The sequence below is a fragment of the Oryzias latipes genome, chromosome 7 (genome assembly GCF_002234675.1).
Source record: "Oryzias latipes chromosome 7, ASM223467v1".
Classification (NCBI taxonomy): Eukaryota; Metazoa; Chordata; class Actinopteri; order Beloniformes; family Adrianichthyidae; genus Oryzias; species Oryzias latipes.
Genome location: NC_019865.2, coordinates 8,807,739 through 8,822,325, shown reverse-complemented (window position 1 = coordinate 8,822,325; position 14,587 = coordinate 8,807,739). Strand labels below are relative to the sequence as shown.

At 36.4% G+C, this 14,587-nt stretch overlaps 1 protein-coding gene across 1 annotated transcript; it reads right to left on the bottom strand.

Annotated features, from left to right (window-relative positions):
• Window positions 1-208: 208 nt before the first annotated feature.
• Window positions 209-10,172, bottom strand: LOC105354417 (tumor necrosis factor receptor superfamily member 1A). Its single transcript, XM_020704355.1, has 9 exons — window positions 10,140-10,172; window positions 9,953-10,037; window positions 9,712-9,837; window positions 9,374-9,484; window positions 8,846-9,001; window positions 7,378-7,551; window positions 5,132-5,169; window positions 4,875-4,971; window positions 209-2,329 (listed from the first exon to the last, which is right to left on the bottom strand). The coding sequence occupies exons 1-9, from the start codon at window positions 10,170-10,172 to the stop codon at window positions 2,025-2,027; spliced, it is 1,125 nt and encodes a 374-aa protein (XP_020560014.1). The 3' UTR covers window positions 209-2,024.
• Between the last annotated feature and the right edge of the window lie 4,415 nt (window positions 10,173-14,587).

Here is a 14,587-nt window from a genome sequence, read left to right as displayed (position 1 = left end):
ACTAACACCTGAGTTTCAAACCTCCTCCTGAAAGTTAAATACAGTACTTGCATATAATTTTCTGTCGCAGGCTTCATTTGGTTTTAAACAAAAAAAAAAACTGAACTTGTGAGCCTTTTTTTATTGTGCAAAGGTAAAGTTTGCATCTACTTTCTTTCTTTTACTATACAAGTGAAGAGTAAAAAGTAAAATAAAAAATGAATAAGTCTATACGTTTTCCACTTTATTTTTTAAATAGAAATATCAAAATGTGTTATGAGGTCACATAGAAGACAAAAGTCCCAAACGCTGCAATAAAAAAGTATGAAAGCGTTCTTAAATACATTTTTCCAAAAATCACAATATTATTTCTCGCAAATGTTATGTTCAATTGTTCCAAAAACAAACATAATCTACAATTGCAAAGTTGAGCCCTTCCTGCCAGATTGGTGAAGCAGTTCATATGCAAAATCTCTCAAAGTGAGATACCCAAACACCACGAGGAAAAACCCAGCCAGCTGCACCTTGACACCATTTAGGTGTTGGAAACTGAAAGCCTGACGTCCTTTGGGGATTTTGGTTTAGTCCTTCTCTTGGTGAAGCTGTGCAGCGATCAGTGAGTAAGCTCCTCTGTGTCAAGCCATATAAGGATTAAAAATCTGCAGTCATGCTGCTTTTACATTTATATGTCACACAGTTTAAATATACAACTGAAAACATTTGACTTTGATCAAACAATGGAACATTCAGTACATGTTCCTAGAAACAAAGCATTGAGAGCAGTGGGATTTCCTCTCATACCCTACACGTGAACACATGTACTGTACTAGAAAACCACAGGTCTTCTTGAACTTTAAAAAATGCCACCCCAAAAAATGGAGGGCATGGGGGCAGAAGGTTGAGGTAAAGAGCAGGGAAGTTACCAGATTTTGAAGTGATAACTTTTTCACATTTTCAAAAATGGCAGTTAAATGCCACCTAGAACCACTCCAATGAAAATTGTGTTTTTAACATTTTCCTTTTTCTCCTAATAGAGAAAATGTTTCTTTATTCAAATGGTTGTGAACTAGGAGCCGTTACACACAAACTACGATCGGCGAGCCAGAAACTCCCTGCTCCACTCCATTCCAAAGCCTCCACTTGCAGACAAATACATTCTTCGCTTCCTCGTCTATCTGGCTCAAAACTGTACGGCTTGATAGCTCCAATATTGCTCACCATATTTGTTGCACCATCAATGTTATGCTAGGGTTCTGAGGGGCTGTAAGCTAGCAGGAGAGAATGCAAACAGATGATTGATGGGGAAATGAGCGGGGGCTCAGTCCGCGCTAACCGTCCCACCCAGAACTACATAGGCATATTTTTGATGAACTCCTGCCCCTCTGGAGAAAATATGTCCTTAAAAACGACACAGGTATTTGAAGTTTGGCTTAAAACGACATAATTATCATTAAAAGGCCTCTGGGAAGTCTTTTACAAAAGATGATTGGTGTGGGTCTTTAGAATGTAATAATCGCTGTCACTTTTGAGAACCAGCGACTTGAATAGAAAAAACCTTTCAAAGGTTCATTTGCCCTGAAGAAAAGAATCCTGTGAAACCTTTGGCTAGTTTACTTTAACTGAGCAACAAATGTGCAAACAACTCTACTTGGTCTGAATCTACAGTGTGTTTTTCAATTCATTCCTAGCAACAACAACAAAAGAAGAAAAAGTCAGTATCAATTTGAATTGCAAACTTCACAAATAAACCTCCTCTTTAGCTCTTTGAATGACAAGGATCAGCTACGTTTGTGTGTGAAAACAGAACTCAAGTAATTGGGGGCAAACGAAACCTCCTGTGTATGAAATGTCATATTTGTAGAAGATAGTTGTTGACATCATTGTGGTTCTCTGGTTGCACCACATGAAATGCATAGCTAGTAATGTATCTAGGAAACAAGTTCTTTTCATGACTAAAAAAGTGATGCCCCCCCAACTGTATTACCACTGGCACTGTATTTGCATTTTCAGCCACAGCATCCTGCCCTAGTCCTGCCATGGCGTGCTTACACGTTGCAGTCTGCATTCTCTGGCATCAGCCGCAGCTGCTCCAGACTCTCCTGCAGTCGCTGGGCGCAGCCTGACAAATCCATGTAGTACAAGGATGAAAAGATATCTTTCAGGCTCGCAGTCGAGTGCTGGCTCCACAGCCGCAGCATCTGGTACTGTTTCTCTATGGAACCCAAACCGGCCTCCAGCTCTATGCGCTCCATCTGCTGATCGTTCACCGAGAGCAGCCGCAGGAACTCCTTCCACCTGCGCAGGGGCACCTCCTTGATGACCGCATAGAGAACAACAGCCGGCCAGCGATCTAAAACAAAAACAAATTTAAAAAAATACACATTTTTAACATAAGTAAACTTAAATTCAGGAGTTTCAGAGAATTGAGGCAACACATTTTGTAGAAAAAACTATAATTATCTTTTTCATTAATGCATATTGCAGCAACTGACACCATACAGAATAATATTATAACTGAAGCAATAGGTGGTTTTGTTTTTTCTCACTTAAAATCAAGCTTTATCTATTTAAAGCTGCACATGGCATGTTTATCATTAATCTAATCAAACTTTTGTTTATATTTATCTTGTAAACAACACATGAAAGACAAAAAAAAGTTACGTATAAATATAGAATTGTCACTCTAGTTGACACCAACTCAAAATAAATCAATGAGAAAGTCGTCAAAGGCAAAAAAATTGTAATGAGGTGAATTGTGATGTACAATCATTTGAAACAGGACATGCAATTCTTCTCTGATTTTTTTTTTTTTTTCATTTGCTGACAAATGTGAAAAGTTTCCTCATCCGCCTCAGCACTTATGTCTTATCAGAGATGGTCTCTAATCAAGCAGTGGAAATGGTAAAAACAGTGAGCGGGAACGGCACACCACAGCCGTAATCAGATGAGAAAATCTGCTGCTGTGGCAGTTATTTTGGTTGGTATGTTCAGGCCGAGGACTGACGTTACCTTTGAACCAAAAACCCGAACGGGCTCCGACTACAGGTACTTTCATAAGCACAAGCTCATGTTCCAGTCTAAAGTGACAGATATGTGTATAATCTAAGTTATACTAATGACATATATGTATTACCACTTCCTCCCAATGTGCTTGAATATCCACTTTTCTAAAAGGTGAAAAATTTTATATCAGATTAAATAAGGGTTAAACTTTTTTTTTTTATTAAATTGAAACAAGACAACTGGAAATGCTAGATGTAAATGTTCCAATACTAAACAAGTAAGAAGGGTTTTGTAATCATCTTAAAAAGTCATTTTAAAAATGTAATCTTGCTCTGGTGATTTTGATCTTTTTTTTTTTTTTTTTTTTTGCTGCACACCAGCAAATCTCTGAAAACAATACACAAATGCACCCCATCAGTGTTTGCTTTCTGATTCTTATACAAGTATTTTACGGTGCATTTAATATTTTAGTTTCAATGCCTTTAAAGTCTTGCAGCTTCTGCACTGAAGTCTACAGATCTGCTTTAGGGTGGTGACTCCAAAGCTGTTCACTGGCCTTCCTTTACAAGTTAATTATAAAATTATTGTCAATATCCATTATCTTTGCCATTATTTGTTGAGAATGTATTAAAAGATTGAACTTTATTATTTTCTAGCTGTCAATTTATAGTTTTACGAAGTCATTCAGATTTTTAACCAGTTGAGTTATTTGCTTGTAGGAAATAAAGCGCACACTTTACTTCACAACTTCAATAAAATGTAAAGTACTGCAGCATTTCTTATCAAATCCACTGATGGTTCATCATGGTGCAAGAGTTTCTGACAGCTTTGGAACTATTTGAGGGCTTTGTTACTCGCAGCTTTCAACTTGGACCGGCCTACAGACCACTCACAAACCTGCTGCAGTCCCTCGCCGCGAAATAAAGAGCAAAAGGACTGTCACGATCAAAGTCGATTCCAATTCCCACAAGTGACTCTTCACGCAAACTGCTTTGTGGGAGGCCAGAATGTTTCAAATTTTCAGCTTGGCACAAAAAATGGTGTATCTCAGTTACACCAGAAACTTCAGCAAACGATGGAAAAGAAAAGAATTGATGTTTTTTTTATTCAATCCTGTCAGAGTTCTGCCTTCAACCCAATAAAAACAGAGGAAATTGACGAAGGTTTGAGATCTCTTTATCCTTTGGCAGAATTTATGAACTAAAAAAAGTAAACCAAAACAAAAAACCCTTTTGACTCGTCTGTTAGTGGACCAACACAAAAAATCTTAAAGCCAGACAAGTTGTTTAGACGTGTGAGACAGTTTCCTTTTTCCGTGACTAACCAACTATGAGTAACATTTCATGTTTTTTTTCGGTTTCATCCAAACATGCCTGTGATTCACAAAGTGTACTTTTTGTTTGGTTAGTGTCATATTTTAAGGTTAGGTCATTTTAAAAAAAGCTGCAGTTGAGAATTAAATAAAAGTATGATAAGTACATTTTTCATCACTGTTCTGCAGCGTTGTTGATAAATTTTTTTCACTTCAAACTGCAGTTTTGTAAAAAAAAAAAAGAAAACATCAGATAATTCAGCTTGTGGTTTGAAGAATGTGCTTCACTTTCACACTAGCTGGCAAGAAGGTCATGTATGATGGTTTTACATGGCACCACGATGTTTTCTTTGAAATATTCATCCGCCAATGGTCACATTATCACAGCGTGGCCTCTGCTGAGAAAACGTAAAGCCCACATACTTTGGCGTTTCTTGACACTGTATGAACCCAATACTCTGCAGAATGTACTCTGAATCATTTTATTTGGTTTTTCACCTCTGACACAGTTGACATTTTCAAAACCGAACAACTTAGGAAGTGCAAAAAAGTCACAGATGGAGAGACTCTCAACCCTTACCTATGTGGGGACTGTCTGGCAGGTTAGGAGGCGGTGTTTCATAACAGCTTAACATCACTGAGTTTTCCTCAGGAAATTTTTGGTCTCTGCTTTTTCCCTGTAAAACAAACCAACATCAGTTTTGGTTCTGCTGTAACTGGCAATAATGTTTGAGATTTGTATGTTTTTCTCTTTGCACTGTTTCACTGTAAACCTGCAGTATCTTAGCTATCTTAGTCCTGTTGCTATCTGTAAAAAACAACAAGCTGAGCACTAACCAGTGCGGCAGGGCTTCTGCTTTGGTGACTGCGTTTCTCTGTTGGGAGGAAAACAGATGTAATCAGTTAACTTCCTTCTAAAACTGAAGGCTGCTCAGTGAAGGGAGTTCATCAAAACAAACCTCTGATACATTTCCGTGATATTACTATATTTGCTTTTGAATTACATATACTTTAAATGGGCAAATTGTTTGTTCAAGTGTTTTGTTTCATTAAAAACAAAGTCAATAATGTTTTCAATACAAAGATTCTCAGTTTATATATGCAAAGTGCTGTCCTGATTTACAGATTTTTTTTTTCTGGGAATGCAGTGGGTGGAGCCATTAGATGGCACAACCCCTAAAAGCTATTAAACTTGCCAGCATATTTTTTTTTTTCATAACCCGTCAGGACTTATTGTGACTTCAATCTGTGATATTAGAAAAAAGGCTAATTTCACAGATTTCTGAAACAAACACGAGAGAGTAGAGCATGTAGAGTAGAGCGTGTAGAGTACAGTATGTGGCAAATGTGGGACTGGTTTATATGCGCATGTAAGAAATATCTAATATCTTATCTAATTCCAGAACCTAATAGCTGTAGAGCTTGAACAGTACTCACAGGATCCTTGAGATTGGGGGGGGGGGGGGGGTAGAAAAATAAAAAATCTGAACGATATGTCCTTACTCATCCTTATGTGTCATATAAGTGTTCGTTTCGACGTGTTGCCTGAAGCATGCCCGTACGAAAAACAGTTCATGAACATTTTTGCTCTTCTGGCTCAAGAAGCGGTCTGTGATTTTATAATTTCCTGCGGGCCTCCTGCGTGCCCCTTAAAGATGTGCCTATTGCTCCATATCCATGCGTAACAGCAGTAGTGACTAAGGCACCAAGTATCACATTTTTGATGGCAGACCAGTCAAGTTTTTAGCTTTAATTTGGAGTCAAATCTGAAGTCCTAACACAAAAACTGTCACAAATAGTCATTTAATGTAATTTAATGTAAAAAATTAAATTAAATTAAAAATATCTTCAATTTTAAGCCGGACAAAAATGTCATGACGAAAAAAAAGCTCAAGACCTTGAGGTCGAGTCGTAGCACGAATATCACGACTCAAGTCTGACTCAGGTTTGAGTCTCAGGTTCAAGTCCACATCCCTGTCAGTTCTGAGCAACAAGGCATGCTAGCATGTTGAGTACATACATATAAGTCGTGACGGTGCCGCTTTGAAAAGTGTGAATTCAATAGGATATGAATACAAGTGTGACACGAAAGTGTCACTGTGTGACCTAAACATCGCATAATTATTTTTAGAAAGGAAAAAAAAAGTGTTGAGGTTTTTGTAGTAAACAATATCCTACAAAATGACATATTTCTACTTTTATGCTTAAATGTTAACCTTCAAGTTTCTACACCTCAAAGAGGACGGAAGCTGAAGAAGATTCTTTCTCTCTTTCAGCTTTTCCCATCAGGGGTCGCCACAGCGAATCATCCTTTTCCACCTCACTCTATCATGAACATCTTCTACCCTAACGTTAGCCAACTTCATGTCCTCTGTTAAGACATCCATGTATCTCCTCTTTGGCCGTCCTCTTGCCCTCCTGCCAGGCAGCTCCATCTCCAACATCCTTCTACCAATATATCCACTATCCCTCCTCTGAACATGTCCAAACCATCTCAGTCTGGCTTCTCTGACTTTGTCGCTAACACAGGCAACATGAGCCGTCCCTCTGATGTACTCGTTCCTTATAAGGAATTCTTAAGATATTAAGAATAATATTCATTTTTAAGCTATTTGGATGTTTTTAAACCCAAAATGATCAAAATTTAAAAAAATAAATAAACAAGTACAAACATGAGGTTTTTTCTTTTCTTTTTCTCAATTAAGTTAGTTTAAAACTTGTGTTTAAACTTAAAACATTTGATCTTAACTTGGTCAGAGTTAAAAGTAAACGATTATCAATCCAATACTAAAAGTTCAAGCCACATAAAAGTCATTTGTTGCAATTATGCACAATGTCGACAAATTAAGGTTAACCTTTGTGCTATCCTAGGCACTTTAACGTTGGGAGTTGGGTCATCTAGACCCACTAGACAGTGCGCTGAACCTTTTTTCTTCAATAATTTGTGAACCTCACTGGTACCATGATTACATGAAATCTTTCCACCTTTATCCACCTTTGTCATGGTAGGGAGAACACGTCCATGTAAGGGTGGGGTCATCTAAGATAGCACAAGGGTTAAGAAGATGTTTTAGTTAAAATACCTAAGGATTCCGACTCCTGAGCAGCAATTTCGAAGTCCTTGGTGAACCTCCAGCAGAAAAGACGGTGTGGGTTTCTTTGCGTTTTCCAGCAGCAGAGCAGCAAGAGTCCAAAGGCCAGCAGAAATGTCACCAGAATAACCAGCTGAACCACAAGATCAAAGGTCCCGTTTCCTTCTGTTCAGTTAAAAATGCCATAAAAAAAACATTAGTTTAACACACTCTCAAATTGGGTCGTTTTTCTTAGAAGGGCGGTTGAAATTTTCCACGGAAATTGCATCTAAATTAAAGCTAGCGAGCAAACTACATTAAGTTGAGCCACAGATAAGAACATAACATAATATAGTGCTAGACCACACACACACTGATGATGCTGCTAGAAAATGACTTGGACACATCAGAATTTTTCTCATTTGCCTTGAAATATGGAATAAAATAAATTGGTTTTAATGCACTCCACTATTTAATTTTAATTCAGTATATTTATCCTGAATTTACGTTCTCGCTCGGCTCCAAGTGGCTCCATCAGTTTGTAACAGTAGTGCGTTTTATTCTACAGATGCACCACAATAACAGAACAATCAGTACAAGTAGACAACCGCAAAACTTCAGCAACACTTGTGCTAACACCTGCCACAGTAGTTTGGATTTGGCTGTATAACAACTCCTCGTCAGTGTGCCAGCATCTACCTTATGTTTTGCGCTCACACAAAAAACTATTATTAATCCAACATAAAACAAATGTTTAAATATGTCCATTGAACTACACTCATTTGGAAATATTGGATTCAGCAAAAATGTAATATTGCCCATTCCAATATTGATCTACACATCTGTAAAGTTGTAAAAGTTGTAAATTTAAAATGCTGTTTCAATATCTGAAAATACTTTAGATTTTACCAAACTTTTTACCCAACATTTTTACTACAACTTTGATCCATTCAGTTACCCTAATAGATTCCTTTTACCACTTGCTTTATTTACTCAATTAAGCAATTAAATGCTAATTATGGTATAAAGAAAATGGACTTTTGTAGAATTTGAGGGTACTCTAGCTGCTTCAGCTGTAAGTTCATGTGGTTCTAAGACTGTGAAGTAAGACATTTTATGTTGTTTTAGAGCAATCAGCAGAAAAAAACAGAATTGGATCAGCAATATTTTGGGGAATTTGGGTGTAAAACACTCTCTACAGTGATTCGAGCTAATTTTTGGGTAATTCATTGCAAACCTTTGAATTCTGATTTTTTTTTTTTTGTTTTATTTACAATCTGTGGTCTCCTCATGAGTAATGCAAATTCCTCTGTTTTGAACATTTCTAAACCTGAATATCCGCCAACCTGCATATTACTGAATTTCTTTTTGGAATTACCGAGAATAATAAATGCATGGTGACTGTTCTGTATTATAATTTCAATGAAAATCATTCTACATTTTAAATAAGTACCCCAGGTAATTCTTTAAATGTACTTACTCAATGGTGCAACTGTTGCTGTCTTTATGAATGGAACAGGTGTGGCTTTTGTTGTTCTTGTAGCTTTAGTTGTAGCTGTTGTAGCAGTAGTTGCTGTTGTAGCTGTAGCTGTTGTTGTAGCTGTAGTTGTAGCTTTAGCTATTGTTGTTGTTGTAGCTGTTGTTGTTGTTGTAGCTGTTGTTGTTGTAGCTATAGATGTTGTTGTAGCTGTAGTTGTAGCTTTAGCTATAGATGTTGTTGTAGCTGTAGTTGCTGTTGTAGCTGTTTTTCTACAAAGAGAAAATCATCTTGTCACCATTTTTGGCATCTAAAACAAACTACAACAGTAACTTGTGTTTTCTTTTTGTTTTGGCTCTATTTTTCAGATTTATTATTTGAAATAAAAACCACAATTGCCACTGTACAAGCATTTCCTCCTGTAATCTTCATTCTTCTTCTTATTGTCTGAAAAAATAAAAAACAGAAGCAGAATGAATACATTTCTCTGGAATATTCTGTTTTAGATGCTTGTCCAAAGAATGTCCTCACCTTTGACTTTGGAGCAGTCCTCGCAGTAGCCGCCAGACATGAAGTAACCCTTTTTACAGTCACATTTAGTATTACTGCTCGTGGTGCATGGCTTTATTTCCTCTATATTTACTGATAATAAAAATAAAGAATAAAGTAAGGAACTTTGCAACTTTTAACAGTCATTTTTCAACAATATTAAAGTTTGTTTGTTTATTCTACCCAATCGAGAGAAAACTCTCTTTTTATTTTGGAAATGTTTGAACACAATTCACAAAACAAATGCTCTACACTAAATTGAAAAATGTCTGCGCAATCATACAGAAACAGATAGATGAGAGAGAAAAAAAAATTCTTACGGCCACATGTGGTGCATCTAATACACTTCTCCACGGCATTGTTGATCTCTGTATATGTCCCAGGGGCACATTCTTTACACTCATATGTGGTTGCAGAACCGCTACCCTGACGAAACTTATAATATCCTGTGAGGAAAAGCAAATAGGAGTGAGAATTGGCTTCATTTACTTATAGGACTGCAGTAAAATGCCATAGTTGAATTTCAAAAGCTCAAGCATACAGTCTGTCTGGATTACTTACCAGGTGGACATTTTGAATCGTTTTGTTTTGTTGCCTCAGTGCCTTGGAGGCGACCATACACAAGAACTAAAGGTAACAGGACCAGCTAAAGGAAAAATCAAAGGTTTGACAATCAGAGGTACAGTATGGATGACGAGTCCCATCAAACAATCCCCACATGTTCTGATGCTTCAATATTCAATTGCACCTTTGAAGACTGAGAAAAATGATCACTTGGCATTGTAGCATGTAAAGCAGAGTCACAGCAGTTCAGATGAGAATAAGGACGCCCCCAATACAGAAACGGAAAAAAACGAATGAGGTGTGTTTAGATATTATAACAACAACGTTCTATCCCCCAAAATCAGAAGCCTGTGTTGTTTTCTACAGCATAGTTTCTGCAGAGCAGCAGTAGTTCATTAGAAATTCCTCTGAGTTGTGGCTGTCTGACTGTTGGTGCAGAGTAAGCCTGCACTCATTTCCCATCATCCCTTTGTTTACACTCTCCCACTAGCTTTTACTGCCCCTCACACCCACAATTAGCAGTTCAACAACAATAGCGAGCAATATCGGAGCTATCCAGCTGGACAGCTTTTAGCCAGATGCCAGACGAGGAAAACAAAGACGAACATGGATCTGTTTGTCTGCAAGTGGATGCATCAGAATGAAGCAGAGCAGGGAACTTGTGACTTGTCCATTGTAGTCCGTACACGCTTTTTCAAACAGTATTTTTTCATCTGCTTCTGATTCATAAGGATTTGAATAAAGAAATTCTAAAAAATTAGTTTTGATCTTAATTTTCATTATGAGTCCTCTATCATGAGAGAAAAAAAGAACATGTTAAAAACACCAAAAACACAATTTCCATTGGAGTGGGTCTTCCAGCTGTGTCGATTGTGGTTCCAAAATTGTTTGTCTCCTCCTTCCTTCTTCTCTCCCCTCCACACCTAACCAGAAGAGCCGCATCTGTTTGCAGGTACAAGGCTGATTGTGCAATAAGAGAGGAAAAGACTAAAACCTACTCTTAACCCAAATTTTATCTTCACCGTTTGAACATAAATTACACTTTAATATATAACAAAATGACTTTCTGGTTTACCAGATAAAGTATTTTTAATGCTCCAAAAAAGTGTTTAAAGGTTTCACTAAACTGATCAAACCAGTGAAGAATCACTAAAGTTTAAATGTATGGGACTATCACATTCATATCTGCTTATATTTATGCTTATAAACATGTCACTTTAAGAGCATGTTAACAAAAGCCAGTAAGGATTGTCGGACACAAGCTGCTGACTCAGAAGGTTTGTCCAAAAAACCTAGTTAAACTGTGTTTAGAATATTTTTTATCATGTTTATCTCAACACAATCAAGATACAGCATGCAAAATGATTGACATTGTTTACAATCAACTTTACTTCCTCAAAATTAAGCAGTGTAAAGCTCAGAGGAAGTGACAGGCATTTTATTTTCTAAAGTGGTTGAAATGTTAATTATAGACAGGAAATATTAAGAATATTAACTATAAAAAATAAAAGAAATGTGCAAATGGCCCTGTGATAGACTGGTGAACTGTCTAGGGCGGTGGTCTCCAACCTTTTTCAGGCCACGGACCGGTTTAATGTCAGACAACATTTTCAGGTACCGGTCCGAACGGGGCCAAAGATGACGAGAATACGCTGAAGGAAAAATGTTGATTGGAAGAAGTTGTTTCTGATTTGTAAAAAATTCAATAAAAGCGAGATAACAGGTGTTTTTTTCTTTTCCCTAGAACACTGTGATAACACTGAGAACTCAATGTGTAGTTGGAGAGAAAAAAATTGGAGAACAAAAAGGCTGCAAGTATTTCCGGCAGAAATGCAAGTGTTGTTTCACTGACAAATGAATTTACAGAGTAGTCTCAAAAATAGGACATAAAACTTGTTGGAAAAAGTACCATCATGACTCGACTTTGGGCTTCTAATACTACTAAATTGTAATCAAAATCAAACAGGTTGTGGAAAACACTCTCACCAAGCAACTGCATACATTTAGGTCAGTGTTTCCCCCATCAAGCACTAACCCATAAAATGATATGTGGATAACCTAAACCCCTGCTTTGTCTGACCTACATTTTACTGTAAATTTCTCTCAAATGTAGAAATTGAATGGAAGAATCTGACTGACAGCAACTAACTCCATGAACTTCACTGATTTGTGTGAAACACTCCAAAGATCTACTTAGTTTATTTTGCCCAAACACTTGTGTTCATGTTGTAAAATGCAAACATTTGTACAGTTTTGTTTGCATTTGTTATGAATCAGATTCATTTTGCCTTCTTGTCTGACCACTCAGTCTATTTCTAACCCATTTTAAAAAATATAATGGCAGTTAAACGACATATTAGATCTTAAACACTGTATTTGTTGTAAACTAAAGAAGCGAAGAAGCAAAAGATGAGATTAGCAGTCAACTTAAACAAGCTTTTTATATTTTTTTCCAAAACAATATGATATAAGTTTGATCCAAATGGAATACTTACCCACAAATCCATAGTCTGAGCACAGTCTCTCAGATCAGGAAGTCAAACTGCAGCCTAAAGATGAACGATGGCTTCTTGTCACTTCAAAAGAAGAGAAAAATAAAAGACAAGATTCAGAAGTCCTTGTCACCAGTACGGGGCCCCAGGAGGTACAGTGACAGGATGAAGCTATCTGATTCAAAGACGTGTGGATTTCCTGACTCTGACTCAAAAAGAGTGTTATTCTGTTGGCGTAGGTTGGTCTGTGTGTTAATGGGTCAGGGCTATCACCTCGTTGGAGTATTCACAGAAGTGGTGGCAGAAACAGGAAACGCCACGAGATGACGTCACACACACACATCTACAGTCATTAGTAGCAACATCAGTGAAGAAGTTCCTGCAGACAGTTGTCTCTAAATTCCACTGAATGTTTGATAAGTTTGTGGTCAAGACGGGTGACATCAATGAAAAAAGTCATGAAGAAGCAGGAAAAGGTTAGATGTGGTGTTGGTGTGGGTGATGTTTGGAAGCAGGAGTGTTTCATCTCAAAGAGTTGAAAGTGTTGACTTCAAGTAAATGTGTTTTCCTGTTGTTTTTAATGAATACTGAAACCAAAACTAAATGCTGGATGAGTTAACAGACACATAAATAAAAGAATTCCTGATGAGGCGGTACATTACATTATGTACATTATGGAAAAGTAAACATTTCAAACACTTTTTTTGTTTGTTCTCTTATTTTACATTATTGCAAACATTTATTTTGTTGTAGAAAAAGTGTTCAGTTTTGTTGTCTGCCTTTTTACAGAAATGGAGTTAGAGACAAACAGTAAAAAAAAAGCATTTTATTAAGAGTAAGCATAGGGAAAGTCATGATTTTTTTAGTTATTATTATGAAGCAAATACATAAGTACATTCATAAAAATAAAAAACTTCAAAAAGTTAGGTTTTATTCAATTTAATTGTTTTTTTGACTCTCCTACCAATACAGATAATCACTAAGAAAAATAGTCTCAATGCAACATAATCAATCTGCTTTAGTGCAGGAGAATTGGTTGGTAACAAGTAAAAAGAACATTTGAACCAAGACTATAGCTGAAAATGGGTTTTATTTTTAGATATGTTAAATATATTCATATAATTTATGATCATTTTGACACAACTCTGTTTTTTAATGAGAATTTAGTGCCCTGTAATGTACGGAGCTGAATAAAGCCTGATTGTTAGGAGAATTGAAGTTAGCAGTGATTTTAAAATAGTAATCGTTAAAATGAGTCTTCAAAAGGGAAATAAAAAAAGATTGGTTTAAGAGTGCTTTTCATGCTTTTATTGCAAAACAGTGCTTTTATTGCAGTGCAGCCACATTCTAGTTTGACTTTGATAAAACTAGAATATAAATAACAGAATAAGGAAGTTACAAGTGGGAGGAGGTGAATATATTTTTGCTTCCTCCCATTGCTTTCTCATGAAACTCCTTTTGACAAACTTAATGTTTAATAGTTTCCATGTGTCATTTAGAGAATATATATTTCTGTTGTTTTGCCTTCTTTAGTTTTCCTTGAAATAAACTACTTCCAAATCAATTTTGAAAATAAAGTCCCCAAAACCCCCAAGCATCTTGTTTAAATAATAAACTGTTTGGGAAGGCATCATTATTTCTTTATGCTTCTGATTGAAATCAAATTAGGTGTTTGCACAAACTTTAGTTTAACTAAGCCATTTTAATGTAGGACATCTTTATCCATGTACAGTTTGAATGGGATTTAAAATTGCTGTGCACAGTTGATGGGATGTAAACAAAGAAATTTTAAATAGTTTTTACAGTTGTGAGAACAGAGGGCATAAAGTTGCAGAAAGAAATGCATCACAAAAAAGTGAATCTTTAAAAAAATAAACTAATTTCTTTTTTTATTGATTTTAATTTGTGTTTTGAAATATGTTTAATTTAAAAAAAATGTTGGCAAAATGTGATGTTTTAATTAGCATCATGGGTGCATTTATTTATTCATATGTTCTTAGAGTTAGGAGTGACTTTATTACGTGATAATATAGGCAGCAGGGACGACAAAACAGCGCATTTTTGTTTAAAAACCGGTGGCACGGTGACATTTTTTCGCCCTACATTTTCTTGCACAAAAATGGTTCGTTTTCAACCATTC